Here is a 17,300-nt window from a genome sequence, read left to right as displayed (position 1 = left end):
TAAACCGTAACTAGATTATATTTTTTTATAATGCAAGACTTATTTTTCTTAGGGATGCTTTCTGCTAAAAGCATTCAGCCTTAAGAGGCTTTATGTTAATAATCAGACCAACAAGTGCATCGACCACCTTTGTACCAAGGGCAGCAGTGGCTTTCTTAGGGGCAAGGCACAAAACTGAAGGAAGTATTAAATATTAGTTTTCAATTTGGTGCCTCAAGTTTGTAAGTATTCTCAGACACATAGTTTTTACACACCTAAATACGGCCTTCAACACTCGTATCATGAATTTAAACTTTCCATTTCACTGGAAAGTTCATCTTCCAGGAAATGGTATGAAAAGTAATTGTGTAGCAAGCAACTCAACATTGATGCATTCTCTTCTTTTTGACTACACGAAAAATTTGTAATTATGAATGTTTAGATTTCAACTTCAGAGACACTACCTTCAACCCATGTATTTCACACATTTTCAAAACGTTGAAAATTATTATTAAGTTTCTCACATTTTTATTTTTTAAGCATCAGTAATACAGACAAACCCATTTCCCTACAGACGGATGGTAAAGAACAGTCATTAAATATGGAATAAAAAAATGTAAAACATTATGTTAAGAAAATCAGGTAACAGGGGAAATTAAAACTATAGGCAGAAAAGTTTTGCATTCAATAAGAATAAGGGCAATAATTGATTTTTAACAAAATTTGGGAGTAAAAGAAATCCTAGTTTCTGTGAATGTTCCAGAGTAGCATGAAGATAAGTTACATCAGAAAAGGAAGATGACAAAATTCTTAATGATGTGGGAAAAGGCAGAGGTGTTCAGTATGTTTCAGTTTTGTATCTGGAACACAGCTAAGTGACACAGCTTTTGTACCATAAAATAACAATGATATACATTTCCTTTTCCAATATTAGCTAAAGATGATGTTGAAGAGAATCAAGCAAAAATTATCACAAAAAGATAAACAGGCCTGAGTTACTTTCTCCCAAAAATCATGAGTCAACTGGATTCTTGAGAATTTCAATACATTTTGAAGACTCCAGATTGCTTTTTGTTTTGCCTTTTGGAACTTTTTTTGCCAATACTTCAAAGTAGAATTGTTATGATGCAAGGAAGCTAATGGTACAGCTGCAACAGGACATCAGTTTACTGGGGAATTGCTAATGTGTATTATTTAATCTTACCAAATACCATTTCTGCTCCTAGTATCATAGAATCATTTAGGTTGGAAAAGACATTAAGATCATTGAGTCCATTCGTAAACTGCCAAGCACTGCCAAGTCCACCATTAAACAATGTCCCTAAGTGCCAAATCTACATCCCTTTTAAAAACCTCCAGCGATGGTGACTCAACCACTTCTCCAGGCAGCTTCTTTCAGTTCATATTTATATGGTCTAAATTCATGAGAGGCCAGTATGCAAATGTGTGCATTCCTGTTGGTTGCCTCTCTGGAAGCATGATTTAAATCTCACTGAAGTGTTACAGCAAGATGACTGCATTCATTCTGAAAAATTGACTCAAAATTACGTAGTTCATTGCTAGCCTACCTAATTAAACATATCAGGTCTTCTGAGTGAAGCAAGAATAATAAGCAAAAGACACAGAGGTTCTCCACGTGAGGAAGTAACCCAAACTCTACATAGTAACAGAAGCCACAGTTCTTAACAGAAAGTGTTGGATACCTTTATCTCTGACCCTAATTAGAACTGTCTGCACAGAGTTTCTCACACATATTTTAAATAAAAATTCTGGACTACTAAATATTGTCTGACTTACTGTTGCAACCAAAGTCTGCAGAAGCAGAATACTGTTAGCTGGTACTGCTATGTGTGGAAGAGAGAGGGTGATGCTTGTCATCAGTTTCCTTCTTGAGTGTCACCCAGAAAAAAGGCCTAGTCACCATTCCCTAGCCTAAGAAGTGCTGGATATACCTTTGACTTTTCTACTCACTTTCTTGCAGCCAAGCCATTCAATCTTTTACAGTTTCCAGCTCCATCAACCTAGTAATTATCCATAGCTTCTATTTCAGTACCAACTAAAGGACATTCTTAGTGGCATGTTCAAAACTGCTACCAGCCCCTTCAATACCCCTTTTTTCCTGTATCTCTTAAATGCAAATAACTTTGTTCCTTTTTACCTCATATGACATATGCATTTTACATCTTACTATAAGAGTCCTTTTATACAACAAATACAGAAATAACCTGTACCAGGATTTAGAGTCCAGTATTCCTCCACCACATAAGATTACCCTAATCAGGAAGGACACAGTCAGAATGCCTCAACTGTGATTTAATTTGAAATTTAAATACTTAAGGCTCAAAAATAATCCATACTGCCTACCCTCAAGAATCACTTTACTGTTGAATATGCCCAGGAGAAATAGAAGTTATTAGTGGATTCCACAATGGTGTCCACGGAATCTTGTGCTCAAAACTCCACATCCTTCATTTCAGAGGATGTTACACTCAAGAGTGTCCTTAGCCTGGTAGAAGACCTTGCTCAGAAGCTACAACTGTGCCTCCTCTTAGTGCCAAGAGTCTAGAAAATAGATCTTTCTTTCTTTTATAAGGCCTTAACCACTGGGATGTTTTAGTACTTTCATCACAAAACAAAGTTTCATTCACAAGAGGATGTTTGTTGTTGCCTGCTGCCTTTTTAGACATTCGCGTCTTCTTGATGAATATCCACAGCAGTATCAAGAGTTGGTCAAAAGTGACTGCCAAAAAATTCAAGTAATACATGCTCCTGTTCAACCAGGATGGACTCTTTGTCTTCTGTGCCTCAGATTTTGCTGCCAAATTGTGTTATCTTTTCTTGTTTTTGTGAGGACACATTTTAGATCAGCCTAAGAAACTTACCAGCTTGAAATATGAGTGAAATCATCCTTTCAGAAAGTGTATTAGCATGGTAGCATATTTTTTGCAAGATTTTCTCATTTAGAGAACAATTTAAAAAATTATAAGACACTGATTAACACAGACTATGGTATTCTTTATGAAGTCTGTAGAAAGACAACAGAAAATGAAATATTATTATCATAAAGTTAGTACACTACTACAGATAAGACCCACTCAGTAAGGTGTCCTTTGATCATAGTTATGTGGTTTATGGTACATACTTTAGTTATCTATGAATAAAACCCTGAGCAAGGACAGTCACTATGTTTTAGATTATAATTGAAGTGCATTCAGCTGAGCCTTGATCAAAGATCATTTAAGGATACTCATTCCTTCCCTTTTAGTGTTATTTTATTTTAATAGTACATCAACAAATCAGATACCAAATTTTTGTATATGCTAAATGGAAGTGTTCTCACAGACTTAATCTAACTTCAAAAAATAGAAAAGGCAGCCTATTCTGGCAAGAGTAATTATCCTTACAGAAAAATTTACTCAATACATAACCTTCTCCTCCACGTGAAATTCTGCTTTCAATTACACACACTAGCACAGTATCAAGGTCCTCAGCTTGCTAATGATGCTGTTCTGTGTCTAGTACTAACAACAGTAGCAGTGACTGGTGGCAGTTCTGCAGAAGACTATACACGGGATGCACATGCATGAGTGGAGTTTTAGCTGGTTAATAATTACATCCTTTTAGATTCGCAAAGACCAGGAACACAAGTAGGTTGTCAATCAGAGAGCTGGGGCACACCCATACAAAGTAATCTGGTGGTTCCCTCCTGTACATGGTTCAAAGGGCAGATCTCATTTCTGTAATTACAGTAATTCCATAGTATTTTTCTCAGCACAAAGTGATTGAGAAGCTGAAGTAGAGAGAGTGGAAGCACACAGGTAGTGACGCTAAGATAGTAGAAATGGTCTGAATGCTTTATACCGCTGAATTTTGGTTCATCAAGCCTTAATTAGGAACTTATGTAGTCATAAAACTGGTTGAAAAACTGTTGTGCCAAAGTGCATACACCTATTGCATTTGAAATGTGAACTTATTCCATTATGCTCATATTACAGTCACTATATTATTATAACAGTTCTTCATTTAACTCGCCCACCAACTATCCTTTCAGTTTCCTTTAAATTACTCCTCTTGCTTTTAAAATTAGAAATGTATCCATATATTGAGCAGAAATTAGTAGCATAGGACCACATAAACATAATATTTTGGTTTACAATGTTGGTATTATGTTTGAATTTAAATTTAGTGTCAAGATTCAAGAAAGATCAAGTGGAGAGCTCACAGCTCTGTATACTGTCTCTTTCTGAAAGTCTTCAGCAATTTTATTACTTATTATCATTATAATTATTGAAAAACAATTAAACTTTATCTGTTCTCAAATATAAAAAGACACATTCATATTGACACTGTCTGTTATAATGAATTTATTATTAACAAATTGCTGAATTATTTTACTGGGAGTACATTCTTCTGGATCAGGTCACAGATACAATGGAATTATCTAAATCCTATAACTATGGTGGTCACAACTCAGATAAGGCTTTCGTATTTTCACACTTCAAAGGAAAGGTAGGACACAACCCAGTTACATCTGTACTCTAACATTTCTATAAAACTCAAACACAGTTATAAAAACAATGGAGTTTTTTGCTTCATCCTGTACAGTAACGATGCAACAATGATACAATAAATGTGCCTCTAAACTTTTACACAAAATCTTGAGATCATCTGTTCCAGTGTTTCTTTAATTTTAATGGAAGGATTATGTATTCACCTATTTTGCAAATTTGTAATTTTACAAAATAACAAATAGAAGTAAACCTTGGGGTTTTTTGCTATTTTTTTTCCCTCTTTGATTTCCTTTGGTGCATGTGGGCAGATACAAAATTCATTGAACAGCTTGTGATGTCTTACTATTTCCATCAATACATAGATTATAGGTTGAAAAACATTAATTTTTACTATCCCATTAAACACTTATTGAACCCAGATCAATTTTTCACATCATTGCAGCAGTTCAAATATGACACTACTGGCACAAAGAGAAGTACAGGAGCAAATACAGGACTTTATTAAGAATTGCCTTGATACACAAAGTACTCTACCACTTTGGCTCACTCTAAATAAAGACTCCAGAGCAGGCAGAGGTGGACCATATTCCTTACTCCTTACTTACATTGTTTATTCATTAATTTGCTGATGACAGTATCAACTCATGCTACAAGACATAAAGTTGTTTTCCACGTTGAAATTTGATACTTAATAGCCCTTCTACTATTTTTATCCTCCAATTATAACTTTGAATATACTTGTTATCACTAAAAATACAATACTCTTTTTAATCTTGTTACATTCTTGGCCTTTGTGACTTGGCAGTGAGTTCCATGGTCTAATTACAAGCTTTATATATAGAGGTAATTACAGGTTGGGTTTGGTATTTTTTTCAGTTTTGAAAGTTACCTTTTAATTCTCCTTGATGTTTCTCAGCTCATGTTAAATGAGAGAGAAGACAGTCATCTGATCTATGGTACCTAGACAATTATTTTACTATACCCTCTTTCTTGATCTTCCCTCTAAAGTGAAAAAAGGCCTAATATTTCAAAAGAGGGTTTTTTTCATATCCTCAGTCATTCTCATTACCTTTCCTTGATCCCTCTTTAGTTCTTCAACATATCTTTTGAAATAGGGAAAACAGCTGCTGAAATTGTGCAGTATCTCTACTGAATACAAAGTGTCACCCACAAAACAGTGAAAGATGAGGTCCTGAGGACTCAGTTCTGTACAGAGTCATGCTTTTTGAATCATAAATATTAATGCTCCAGAGACTTTCCAGTCTGACTTCACTTGACACAACGTCATGGTATCCAATGCTAGTTGTGCATCAAATCTGTAAGTTCTTTTTACACACAAGCATATCTTCTTGAATTATTTTAAATCCAGCTTCAATACCAGGTCTTCAGTTACCAGAGAACCAGATGCACAGTGAGGCTCTGTAACCCATCTGTACTTTACTTCCAGAGTTTGTTGTTTTCTCTCAGTTCTCAGCCTGGGAAACTCTTCCTGTGTGAGACTTAAAGAGCTAGCAAATACCAGGTGGGGAAAAAGTAAATAAATTGTAGGCTGTTATGGTAACAGCTCCTAGGCTGTTATGGTAAGAGGTCAAATACTAGGCTGCTATGGTAAGAGGTCAAATAATCAAAGGAGATTGAGCCAGTAGAGCTTCATGTTTTAAGATACCACTCCTAAACTTTGCATTCTCTTTGAAAACCCTTTCAGTTTTCAGCCTTCTTTCAGCAGTACCTCAATACTGCTCTCACTAACGCTAATGGCAGTAGTCAACTTTGACTGAATACACTCAGGATATTGATTTATAAAGGGAAAAGAATGTGCCGTATGTGGAAATATATGGTGTGTTCCTGAAGAGATTGTCAATATCTCTCTGTTGAACGTGAGCCAGCAGTGCCCTGGCAGCCAGCAAGGCCAGCAATGTCCTGGGTTGCATCAGGCACAGCATCCTTGCCTGGGTGAGGGAGGTGATTGTCCTGCTCTGCTCTGCACTGGGGCAGCTTCACCTCAAGTCCTGGGGGCATTTTTGAGTGCCACAACATAAAAAAGACATTAAACTATTATAGACTGTCCAAACAAGGGCCATGAAGATGATGAAGGGCTTGAAGGGGAAGCCGCATCAGCAGCAGCTGAGGTCACTTGGTCTGTTCAGCCTGGAGAAGAGAAAACTGAGGGGAGCCCTCACTGCAGCTACAATATCCTCATGAGGGGAGCGAACGGGCAGCCACTGATCTCATCACTCTTATGACCCATGACTGGACTTGAAAAAACAAGGTGAAGCTGAGTCGGGATGTTTAGGTTGGAAACGAGGAAAAGGCTTTTCACTCAGAGCGTGATTGAGCACTGAACAGGTTCCCCGGGGAAGTGGTCAAAGCACCAGCCTGACAGAGTTCAAGAAGCATTTGAACAACACTCTCAGGCACATGGTGTGAGTCTTTGGGTGTTCTGTGCAGGGCCAGATGATGATCTTGATGGGTCCCTTCCAACTCAGCACATTCTACGATTCTATCATTCTCTCATATTCTATGATTCTATGATTCTCTAATCATTCATAATTCCAACAACATGTTCTTAAGTGCAAAGAAATAAGGAGGTTGTGGCTTCACAAGACACATTGGCCAAAAGAAAAGCAGTGGAGTTGCTGAAAGAAGTGGAGTAACAACTGATCTGTAAGACCTGGCAGAGTCATTCATTTCTCTAATACATCCTAATTTGCAAGCAAACAGGCAAATAGAGCAGAAGCCTTACTTAGCAGCGCAATGTATATATGGCTGAGCTCAACAACAAAAACCAAGCATATGGGAGGTGGAAGTGGGGACACAATGAGTAGGATCACAGGAGCGTTTCCTGGATATGCAGGGATGGAATTAGAGGGGCAACGCTTACATACAGTTAAAACTGATGAACAATGTCATGGGTAAGGACACTTTTGCAGCAAAATAGGAGACTGAGTAAAATCTAGGCCAGCTGCTGAATACAGCAGGTGACCTTGTGACACAGCACACGGGTAATCATTTTATCTGCTTCTACTGGCATGGTCTGCTCTCAAGGATCCCAGAGTTCCTTGTCAAGTAGCAAGGATCAGGTCAGGGTCTAAATAAACAAGCTAGAAACATCATACATGTCCATGGGATTGGACAGGATACATCTGAGAGTACTAAGAGTGACATGAAAAGTCATTGGAAGGGCACTCTCAGTACCTTGTGAAAGGTCACCATGATCAGAGGAGGTTTCTAACAACTATAAAAATGTTACATCTGTCTTAGGAAATTGCAAAAGGAGGATCTAGGTGGTGAAAAGATGATTAACCTTCTCTCAGTTGCTGGGGAAATTACAGAGCAAGTACTCATGGAAATCATTACCATGACAACAAAAATGTTATTGAAAACAGCCATCTTGAATTTCCCAAGGACAAACCATGTTTATTCACTCTGTCTTCTACAACTACATTAGAGGCTTCTCTGCGTGACATTAGAATAGGTGTTGCTCCCCTTGTCTGTAGCCAGAATGTTGATAGTTTTTCAGTATCTGCAGGCAAATTGGGAAGATATAGGTATACTACAAGGTACATTAAAAACTGGCCAGGTCATGGGCCTCAAAAGGTAGTTAATAACTGTTTTAAGTCCAATTAGCAGGTAATTTCAAGGGATATTTCTTGGGATCAATAAAATGGCTGATATTATTTAACTTTTTCATCCATGACCTTTGAAAATACAAGGTGACACTAAATCAAGGGGTGGCTGTTGGTAGACTGGAGGGTATAGCTGCTATTCAGACCTCAACCAGCTGAATAAATAAATAAATACATCTGTACTGGACTTCCAAAAATGAGAATGCCAAGATGCCACATCTGGGACAGGATCTAGTTAGGAAGAAGTGCAGGCTGAAGCTAACAGTTCTGCAGAAGAAGAACCAGTGGACCACAAACCAACAAAGTCAGCAGTGTGCGTCTGCAGTAATGAACACTGACCATATCTTGGAGTGCCACAGCCAGCAGGTCAAGGGACATGGTTATCGCCCTCTCTTCAGCACAGAGGAAGCCACATCTAGAGCACTGCGCTCAGTTTGTTCCCTTGCCAAATAAAAGAGAGACTGAAGAGAATCAAGTGAAGAGTCATTAAGGGAGCTAGGAACTCTGACATGTAAGGAGGTTGAGTGACCTAGAAATACCAATATTCTTCTAAGTTTAATGGACATTTACTGCCAGAGCATTCTTAGCAGCATTCCTTATAGTCACATTATGAGAACAGATGCATTTTGGTAGTCCCATCAGGAAGACCTACAATGGCTATAAGTATATATTAGAGCCCATTAATGTCACCGGTGCAGTACCTGATGATGTGCCACAGCAAACTTTGAGCTGAGTTCCATACAGACATTAAAAGATAGCCTGAAGGTAGTGCTGTTCTGCAAGCAGAAGCTTCCATGGATCTTCCATATTTCTGTGCCTGACAAACTCCTGCTCAGGGACTGTTGCACAGAAAAATGAATTCTAAATCAAACTGGCATCCTACCCATGAATGATTTTCCATTTATAGTTGCAAAGCCACTGTTAAAGTGGCCAAAACTAGTTTATAAAATATTTCTGCAGCTATAATTGTTTAGGACAACTGAACTGCACGTTCCAAGCCAGATCAAAAGGAGTACCGCAAACCCATGAAAGGCTTATGTGTAAAGACAGGGTAAATTCCGTATCTGGGATCCATCTGTAATTGTGTCAACCAAGAGTGCTTGTAGTTTTGTACAAATTAAATGTCTGTCTGCCAAAATTAAGTGAATGAGAAACAAGGAACAAATATCCCCTTATCACTTTTTTTTTTTTTACAGTAGCTACCTTGTTTTCTTTAATATTAAATGTAAAATAACCTCCCTTTCACACTGGTGTGAAAATAAAAATCACATTGGGAGTTACATCAATGCCAGGATTGATCCCAGAAATTTCAGATTACCATTTTGCTACAAATGTAGATGTGGAAAGGTATGTCATGGTTTTTTTGACAGCTCACACAGGAGAAGATGTAGCTTAAACGCAACAGGATTTTGAGGGAACTGGTTCAAGCCAAATGTATTGTTGATTTACTATAGGTTGGCCACAGATAGAGATGAATTTAAGCAATTCCAAATATAGTTGGAATGACAAGGCCTGATGTTTTTACGTTTGCAAACCAGTGATTACATCCGTAATTTTTCATGCTTAGTCATGTAAAAAAAGCGGGAATTAATAACAACTTGCAGTGTTAATTCCCTAAATTAGCACTTACACATATTAAACGTATTAACTTTTATTAATGTGATTTGAGAGAGCCAAAAGGCAGGGTCTAAAATAAATTTTTAAAAAATAATAAAAAACCACAGCTTTTTTATTGCTTTATCTTGTAAATCCAAATCATTATTCCATAAACATGAAACCTCCTGAATTCCTCAGCTACTCAATAAACTCAATGGTTTATTTTGGAGACTGCAAATTAGTCCGTACAAAAAGTAGTAACTTTTACAGTCCAACTGATCTATCTTCAAAAAATACATTCTGGGACATGAAGGGTTGAAACTGCGCCTGCAAACCTGACCTTTACATCAGCTGGTCTAATCTAATAAAAGATATTACCTCTCCCTAGAAGCCCTTGCTTTGTTTATGGGCACGACTGCCCGAGATTACAGCACTACTATTATCAGACAATGCCAACTGCTAGGCACTCCCCGAGAGCCCAGGGTGGGAGGGGCTGCCAAAAACACCCTCACGTCAGGGATCCCCGCCGAGCGCCGGTCCTCCAACTGCGAGGGACTGCTTTTCCCTGCCACGCACCTGCCGCGGTGGGTGACAGGGCGGCGATGATGGGGTGGCAGTGACAGGGTGCGGAGAGGCGCCCGCTCAGCTGTCTGCAAAAGGCTCCCCGCCTGAGCGCCAGCCCTGGGAGCGCATCTGAGCTGGGCTCTAAGTAGCTGCTGGAGCAGTTTTAAAATACTGCTGCCCTTCCAGCACTGCACTAATTTGTAAAGCAGTCGCCCACAGCTTTGCTGGACAGACACTCGGCAAGATCCCCTGGATGCCCTCGGGTTTCTCCGTCCGACTGGGCGCTCCTAACTATCCCGCTGCCGCGGGCCTGGCAGCGGCAGAGCCCGGACCGCGGTGCCCGGCGCGGCCGCAGCCTCAGGGCACAGGGACCCCCGCCAGCCGGCGCGGCCGGGACGCGCCCCCATTCCTGTTGATGCAGCGCCCCCTGCGGGGCGGGCGGCCGGAGGCGCCGGGAAGTGGAGCAGCTCCGTGCCCTCTCCCGGCGCGGCACCTCGGCGGGGTGGGAACCGCTCAGCTCCTCCGAGCTGCGCCGCCAGGACTCCGGCGCCCGCCGTCGCGCCGCGCCGGCCCCGCGGGGTTTCCGCACAGGGGAGGTGACTGACAGAGGCAGGCGCGGAAGGCAGGCGCCGGCGTCCCCCCGCTCTGGCACGAGGCCGAACTGCGCCGAGGCGAGGGGGAAGCGCTGGGGAGGAAGAGGAATTGCCGCTTAGGGTGAGAGAGCGCGCCGCGTGCTCACTGGGGAGCACCGGCTGGCAAAACGAGAGGGCTCCGACTCCCGTGCCAGGGCTCCCTGCGCCCCAGGCAGGCTCCGCAGAGGCGCGGCCCATCGTGCCCGGCGCTGTTGGGCGCCCCGCCCCCGCGTAGCCCCGGACGCGGCCGCTCGGAGCGACCTTTCCGCAGCCCGGGGCGGGGCAGGCCCGGCGCGCCGCGCCGCGGCATTCCCGCCCTGCCGCCGCCTGGCCGCGCGCCGCCGTATGCAAATGAGGGCTCTCCTCATTGGGCCGCACCGGGAGCCCTTTGAAAGGGCGCCCGGCGATTGGCTGCGAGGCAGCGTTAACGCACACGGGAGAATCTCCCCCCGCCCTTTTTTTTTGCCGCTAATGTGTGATGCGTTCCTCTCAGACGGTGTGTAACTCTGCGCGCCGGTTACTACAGAACAAATAGTTCACAGCCCCCCGCCCTCCCCGTGCCCACCCGTGCGGTGGGGCGGGACAGGGCGCTGCAGTCGCGGCCGCCGCCCCGCGGGGGCTCCGGCGCAGAGGGGAGGAGGCGGTGGGGGCGGCGGGGAGAGGTGTTCCCCCCTCCCCCGCGGAGGGATATTCTCGGCGCGCTCGCCGCACTCTGCCCGCACCAAAATATTGAGAGTTAAGAGGCGGCTCGGCGGCGCCGCCGGCTCAGAAGCGCGCGGGCAGCTCGGCGGCGGTGCGGTCTGTCCTCCGCCCGCCACGGCTCCACTGCGGCGCCTAGCCCGCTCCTGCCGCCGCGGCCCCCGCAGGGGCGGGCTCCACGCGTGGACCCGGAGTCCCCGGACTCGTCTGCCTCCGCGGAAGGCTATAGTTTTACCTGCGCCCCGAGCGGCTTTCGCCGGGTGGAAGAAGGAACGCGGGAGCGGCGCTTTCTCTGACTGCGTTTCCCCGGAGGACTTTGTGCGACAGACACCTGGACTGCTGGCGGCGGGGACGGACCTATAAGGATTCCGTGGGCTCCTGCTCCCCGCCGCAGAAGGAGCCACGCAGAAGCTTTCGGCGGCCCGCCGCCCTCCGCCGGCTCCGGAGAGACGAGAGCCGCGCCGAGCCGAGAGGACGCCGGCGGAGCTGCCGCGGGGAACTAACTCGGCGTTTTCCCCCCCCTCGGAAGATGTTGCTCTCCAAGTTCGGCTCGCTGGCGCACATCTGCAGCCCCAGCATGGACCACTTGCCGGTGAAGATCCTCCAGCCAGGTACAGGGCTGGGGTGTCCCCTGCCAGCGCCGCGCCGGAGGGCGCAGACCCGCCCTGCGTTACCGGGATGTCGGGGTCGGCGTTTCGCAGCTCCTGGAGCTGCCTTTATTTTCTTTTTTTTTTCTTTTTTTTTTTTTAATTGAAGAAGATTGTTTTTTTTTTTTAAATAAAGCCTTGGTCGGAATCAGGGCAGCGCACACAGCACGGGTCGGCCGGGCAGAGCGTTTGTGGGCTTTTTTTTAACGTTAATATTTTATTATAATTGTTGTTATGATTACTATTCTATTATTGTTATTCGGGCGCGGCTGCGGACACTAACGCGGGGTTTTCCCTCTTGTTTCCGCAGTGAAAGTGGAGAAGGAGCCTTTTGATAAAGTCTACCAGGTGGGCTCCGTGCTGGGCAGCGGGGGCTTCGGCACCGTGTACGCGGGGAGCAGGATCGCCGACGGACTGCCGGTGAGGCGCGGGGCTCCCGGGCGGGGGCGGCGGGCGGGAGCGTGGCGCGGGAAGCGGCGGGCGCGGCCGGCCCGGCCCTCGGCGGCGGAGCGCCGGCTGAGCCCGCCCCGCCGCTCACGGCGTCTCCGTTCTCCGTGCTCTGCAGGTTGCCGTGAAGCATGTGGTGAAGGAGCGGGTGACCGAGTGGGGCACGATTGTAAGTACCCGGGGGGGCTCCGGGGGTTTCGCGGGGCTCCGCCGCGGCGGGGCCATTGTGTGGGCGGCAGGGCCCGCCCCGCTGGCGCGGCCTCTGCGTCGGGAGGGAATTTGGCGGGGGTTCGCCGCCGCAGCGCCGCGCCCGCCCCTCGGACTGCGGCAGCGGCGGAGGGGGCCCGCCGGCCGCGCCCTCCTCCCCGCCCTGCACGCCCTCCCCGCCTCCCTCCCCTCAGCGAGGGGCTGCCCCGGGCCGCGCCCCCCCTCCCCCCCCCCCCGCTGACCCGCGCCCCTTTTTCTGCCTAGAGCGGCATCATGGTGCCCCTGGAGATCGTCCTTCTCAAGAAGGTGGGCTCCGGCTTCAGAGGGGTCATCAAGCTTCTGGACTGGTACGAGCGGCCCGACGGGTACCTGATCATCATGGAGCGGCCCGAGCTGGTGAAGGACCTGTTCGACTTCATCACGGAGAAAGGTGCCCTGGACGAGGAGACAGCCCGCGGCTTCTTCCGCCAGGTGCTGGAGGCGGTGCGCCACTGCTATGGCTGCGGGGTGGTGCACCGAGACATCAAGGACGAGAACCTGCTGGTTGACCTCCGCACGGGCGAGCTGAAGCTCATTGATTTTGGCTCGGGGGCCATCCTCAAGGATACAGTCTATACCGATTTCGACGGTACGTGCCCCCCACCCTTCCCGTGCCCCTCCCGGGGTGATGCCCTCTCTAGAGTTGCCGCTTAGCCCCTTTCCAGTGACCAGTCAAAAGCAAGCAGAGCCCCTGACACGGGGGTTCATATCAGGTCTATCGGTAATGGAAACTTGTGGACCCGAAGCCACTTAAGGGTGTTCAGTTGCGCAGGAAAGAAGCGATTCCAGGCAGTGACGCAGCAGTTTATGTTTCCCTGTCTTGGAAAAAGCGGGGTTTTTTTCCTAGAGGGCGATCTGTTTACATGGAGGTTTTGCCAGTGTCGGATGTTTCCATGTGTGGATATGCAGTTTTTATATGCGGTTGTTTTTTTTAACTCGGGAGTGGTACCTCCCCCCCTCCCGTTCTGCCAGTGTCCTGAAAATCCCGCATTGCAGATTTTAAAGCTATGGGGACAAATACACTCCCTCGAAATGAGTTGCTACAGCGGCTGGGGTCGATGCTTTGGAGGTGGGAAAGCTGAACACAAGCTAGCATGTGATCCGAGGGAGCATTTCCCCCGGTCCTTGGAGTATGACTGATGTAACACCGGGGTCTCGCTCCCCCCCGCCCCCAGCTGCCGCACTCACATCTGTTTGTTGTGAAACCCGAAGCCCCGCCGCACGTGACCCTCAGCATCACGAATTCCCCGTTTTGTTTGGTATCCAAGGAGCCCTCTGGCACTCGGGCACTGGAGGGAGGGGAGGGGAGGAGGGCGGGTTGGGAAAAGCTGCCGCATAGAAGCCCCGGAGGGAGGCCTTAAAAACACAGAAATCGTAAGCGGCCCTATTTTGTTTATTGCCCTGTGGAATTGGATAAAGCAGATTAGCCCCGTGTAATGCGGGCAGACCTGAGTTTCACCTTCTTGTCGCCCTCTCCTCCTCCCTGCCAGCCCCCTTTGTCCTTTTGTGTCTATTTTTGGTGTGATGCTGCAGACGCCACGTGGTCAGTGAAAGGGAGCTTGCCTCAGTAAACAGTCAGCTGATGGGGCTGTGTTATTCCTTGCAACAAAATAGAACAACCGGATGGGCCAAGTCTGTTGATGGTGTAACCCTGCAGATGACCTGAAATTACACTGCTAATGGTTTTGGCTTGTGAAAATTTTAAAGCTGTTTAGTTTTCTTTTTTTTTTTTTTGTTTTTTTGGTGTTTTTTTTTTTGTTTGTTTTTTTTTTGTTTTTTTTTTGTGTGTGTGTTTTGTTGGGGTTTTTTGGTTTTTTGTTTGTTTGTTTGTTGAGGTTTTTGTTTTGTTTTTTCTTTTAATTCTTACATGTCAAGTTTTTGAATTTAATTTAGCTTTGTCAGACTGAGCTGAACAATGGGGAAACACTTTAAACCTTTGCTCTAATTGTGGGGTTTTTTTCTCCTTTCAGGAACGAGAGTATACAGCCCTCCAGAGTGGATCAGATACCACAGATACCATGGGCGGTCAGCAACAGTATGGTCTCTGGGAGTTCTGCTGTATGACATGGTTTGTGGAGACATCCCTTTTGAGCAAGATGAAGAAATCTTGAGGGGACGATTATACTTCAGGAGAAGAATTTCACCTGGTAAGTTCTATAGAAGTCAAATGAATTTTCTAGTTTTGGGGGTTTTCTAATAGTCTAGTACACGTGAGCTTGTGTGGAATTACTTCTGTTACTGAGGATTGTCTTTTTTTCTATCTTTTTAGTCTAATATTCCCTTTTTTTGTTGTTACAGAATGTCAACAGCTGATCAAATGGTGCCTTTCACTGAGGCCTTCAGATAGACCAACACTTGAGCAGATTTTTGACCATCAATGGATGCACAAATCTGAAGTAGTGAAGTCTGAGGACTGTGACATAAGGCTACGGACCCTTGATACTGATGCATCTAGCACAAGTTCAAGTAACGAGAGTCTGTGAATTATTAAGGACCTCGCACTGGGAGGGGGAGCTTCAAGCAGAAAGACCACAGTGCTGCTGCCAATACATAGGAGGGGCTAGAAAAATGCATTCATTATTCTGTAGTTGAATCTTTGTCTGAGGGACTTGATTTTGTTTTCCCCCTTGGCTGGTTTCTGCTTTGGAATGAGAGATTTCCTTTGGAAACGCTGATGTTTGAGAGTTGCAGGCCAGTATTTAGTCAAAGACTGACCTTATTAAGAAAGCAGTGACCTCTTGAATACATGGTAAACTTTTTTGCTCTCATAGAGCCTGGACTAGATTTTATTTGCTTTTGAGTGCCTTTTTGAAAGCTGCTTCAGTGGGACTTTCTTTTTGAGCTGTCTATGTCCAAAGAAGATCCAGTTCATTATAGGAATTTGCTCCCTTTAGACTCAGTGCTGGAGGAAGCAGCTCCTATGATGCATTGGAGAACCTGTTCGGTGATTGAATGAAGTAGTCCCATCCACTGGTGATGGAATACTTGAACACAGACATTTCACTCCTGCCCCCCTGCCCTTTACAAATCCAACCCACCTCTGCTGCTCAAAATATTTCCTATAGCCTGCACAGAAATATGAACAGGTATATCGGCTTCTTTATCAGAAACATTTATTCATGTTTCCTTTTATCATCTCTACCATTGGGCATGAGAAGCCCCTTTCTCAACTCCCCCCAGCCTTTTGTCACCCTGCGAGTCTTAAAGTATGTATGGGCATGTTGAATGCACAATCAATGCAATATTCAAGGACTTCTACTTTTTTTTTTCCATACCTGTATAATGTGTTTATGTAAACTTGGTTTTTCCCGTGTACTATACAGTTATTTATTGTTTGGAATTTAGAAGACCTCCCACAGTTTTCAACTGTGGCTATTTATTTGGTTAATTTATTTGGTTAGAGTTATTCAACACTGTGCTTTCCCCTCCTTCTCCCCATGGGAATTCTAGTGGTTTGCCCATGGCACTTTTTTTCTGCATTCCTGTCAACTTTTGGTTACAAAAAAAAAAAAATAAATAAATTTCTGACCTTACCAGTTTTTTGTTGGAAGATGGGAAATTGTTGTACAAAGTCTAATTTAAGGGAAATAGAATGACTTTTTAAAGTTAGTCAGTATGCCTTTTGTCTGGTATTATTGTACCAGAAGTGTAAAGTAATGCTGTTTGGAAGGGTTTTAAATTATTGACATTGTACAGTCTCCGTGCATTGGCTCTGGAAAGGTAGAGTGGCAGAGTCATAAACCTTAATTTATTTTAATAGCTGTGTTTCTGTGATCTGGTTGCATTTATGCAGCTTGGATTTGGATTTTTTTTCTTCTGTTTAACGGTGTGAAATGTATGGAGATCATATTTTTTATACAGGTATTTCAATTAAACTTTTTGTATATAACAGTTCTGAGTTTGTGTACTTACTTTTATCTTCGCTGTTACTTCTGGTGTGCTGGGGTACACGCTCTGTTACCATCTCAAGACTTTTTAAAGGCCTGTAGCAGCTGAGCCAGAGTTAGGAGATGGTCTGTGCCATTAAGTATTGACCATTTTTAAAGAATTAAGCAATCCCTCACCTGAGCTCTACTCCTCAATCACCGTGTTTGATGTTGGACTGGGGCAGGAGTACAATACAACAGCACTAATGGCCTACATAAAAGGGAATTGGCCCTGTAATTGTGGGACTTTTACCTCTGTAAACACTGAATATCAGTGTACTTGTCCTTAAGTATAACAAGGAAGGAATTCTGTAGCTGCTGGTGGTTACTGTACTTTTCACAGTTGATATGTTTACTTTCCATTACATTCAGTTTACTTCTTCCCACTTATACCTTCCTTCTAGGAGTGGATGAGGCCTTCTGTTCC

General features: G+C 44.7%; 1 protein-coding gene across 1 annotated transcript; it reads left to right on the top strand.

Annotated features, from left to right (window-relative positions):
- The first annotated feature begins 11,623 nt into the window (after positions 1 to 11,623).
- Positions 11,624 to 16,838, top strand: PIM3 (Pim-3 proto-oncogene, serine/threonine kinase). Its single transcript, XM_066182958.1, has 6 exons — positions 11,624 to 12,218; positions 12,565 to 12,674; positions 12,820 to 12,870; positions 13,173 to 13,536; positions 14,918 to 15,094; positions 15,246 to 16,838. The coding sequence occupies exons 1-6, from the start codon at positions 12,137 to 12,139 to the stop codon at positions 15,428 to 15,430; spliced, it is 969 nt and encodes a 322-aa protein (XP_066039055.1). The 5' UTR covers positions 11,624 to 12,136; the 3' UTR covers positions 15,431 to 16,838.
- Positions 16,839 to 17,300: the final 462 nt, after the last annotated feature.

This window comes from Chamaea fasciata, unplaced genomic scaffold (assembly GCF_029207755.1).
Source record: "Chamaea fasciata isolate MVZ Bird 193981 ecotype frontalis unplaced genomic scaffold, bChaFas1.0.hap1 SCAF_5, whole genome shotgun sequence".
NCBI lineage: Eukaryota > Metazoa > Chordata > Aves > Passeriformes > Sylviidae > Chamaea > Chamaea fasciata.
Note: the sequence above shows the minus strand (reverse complement) of the source record. Positions and strands in the feature narration are given on the sequence as shown.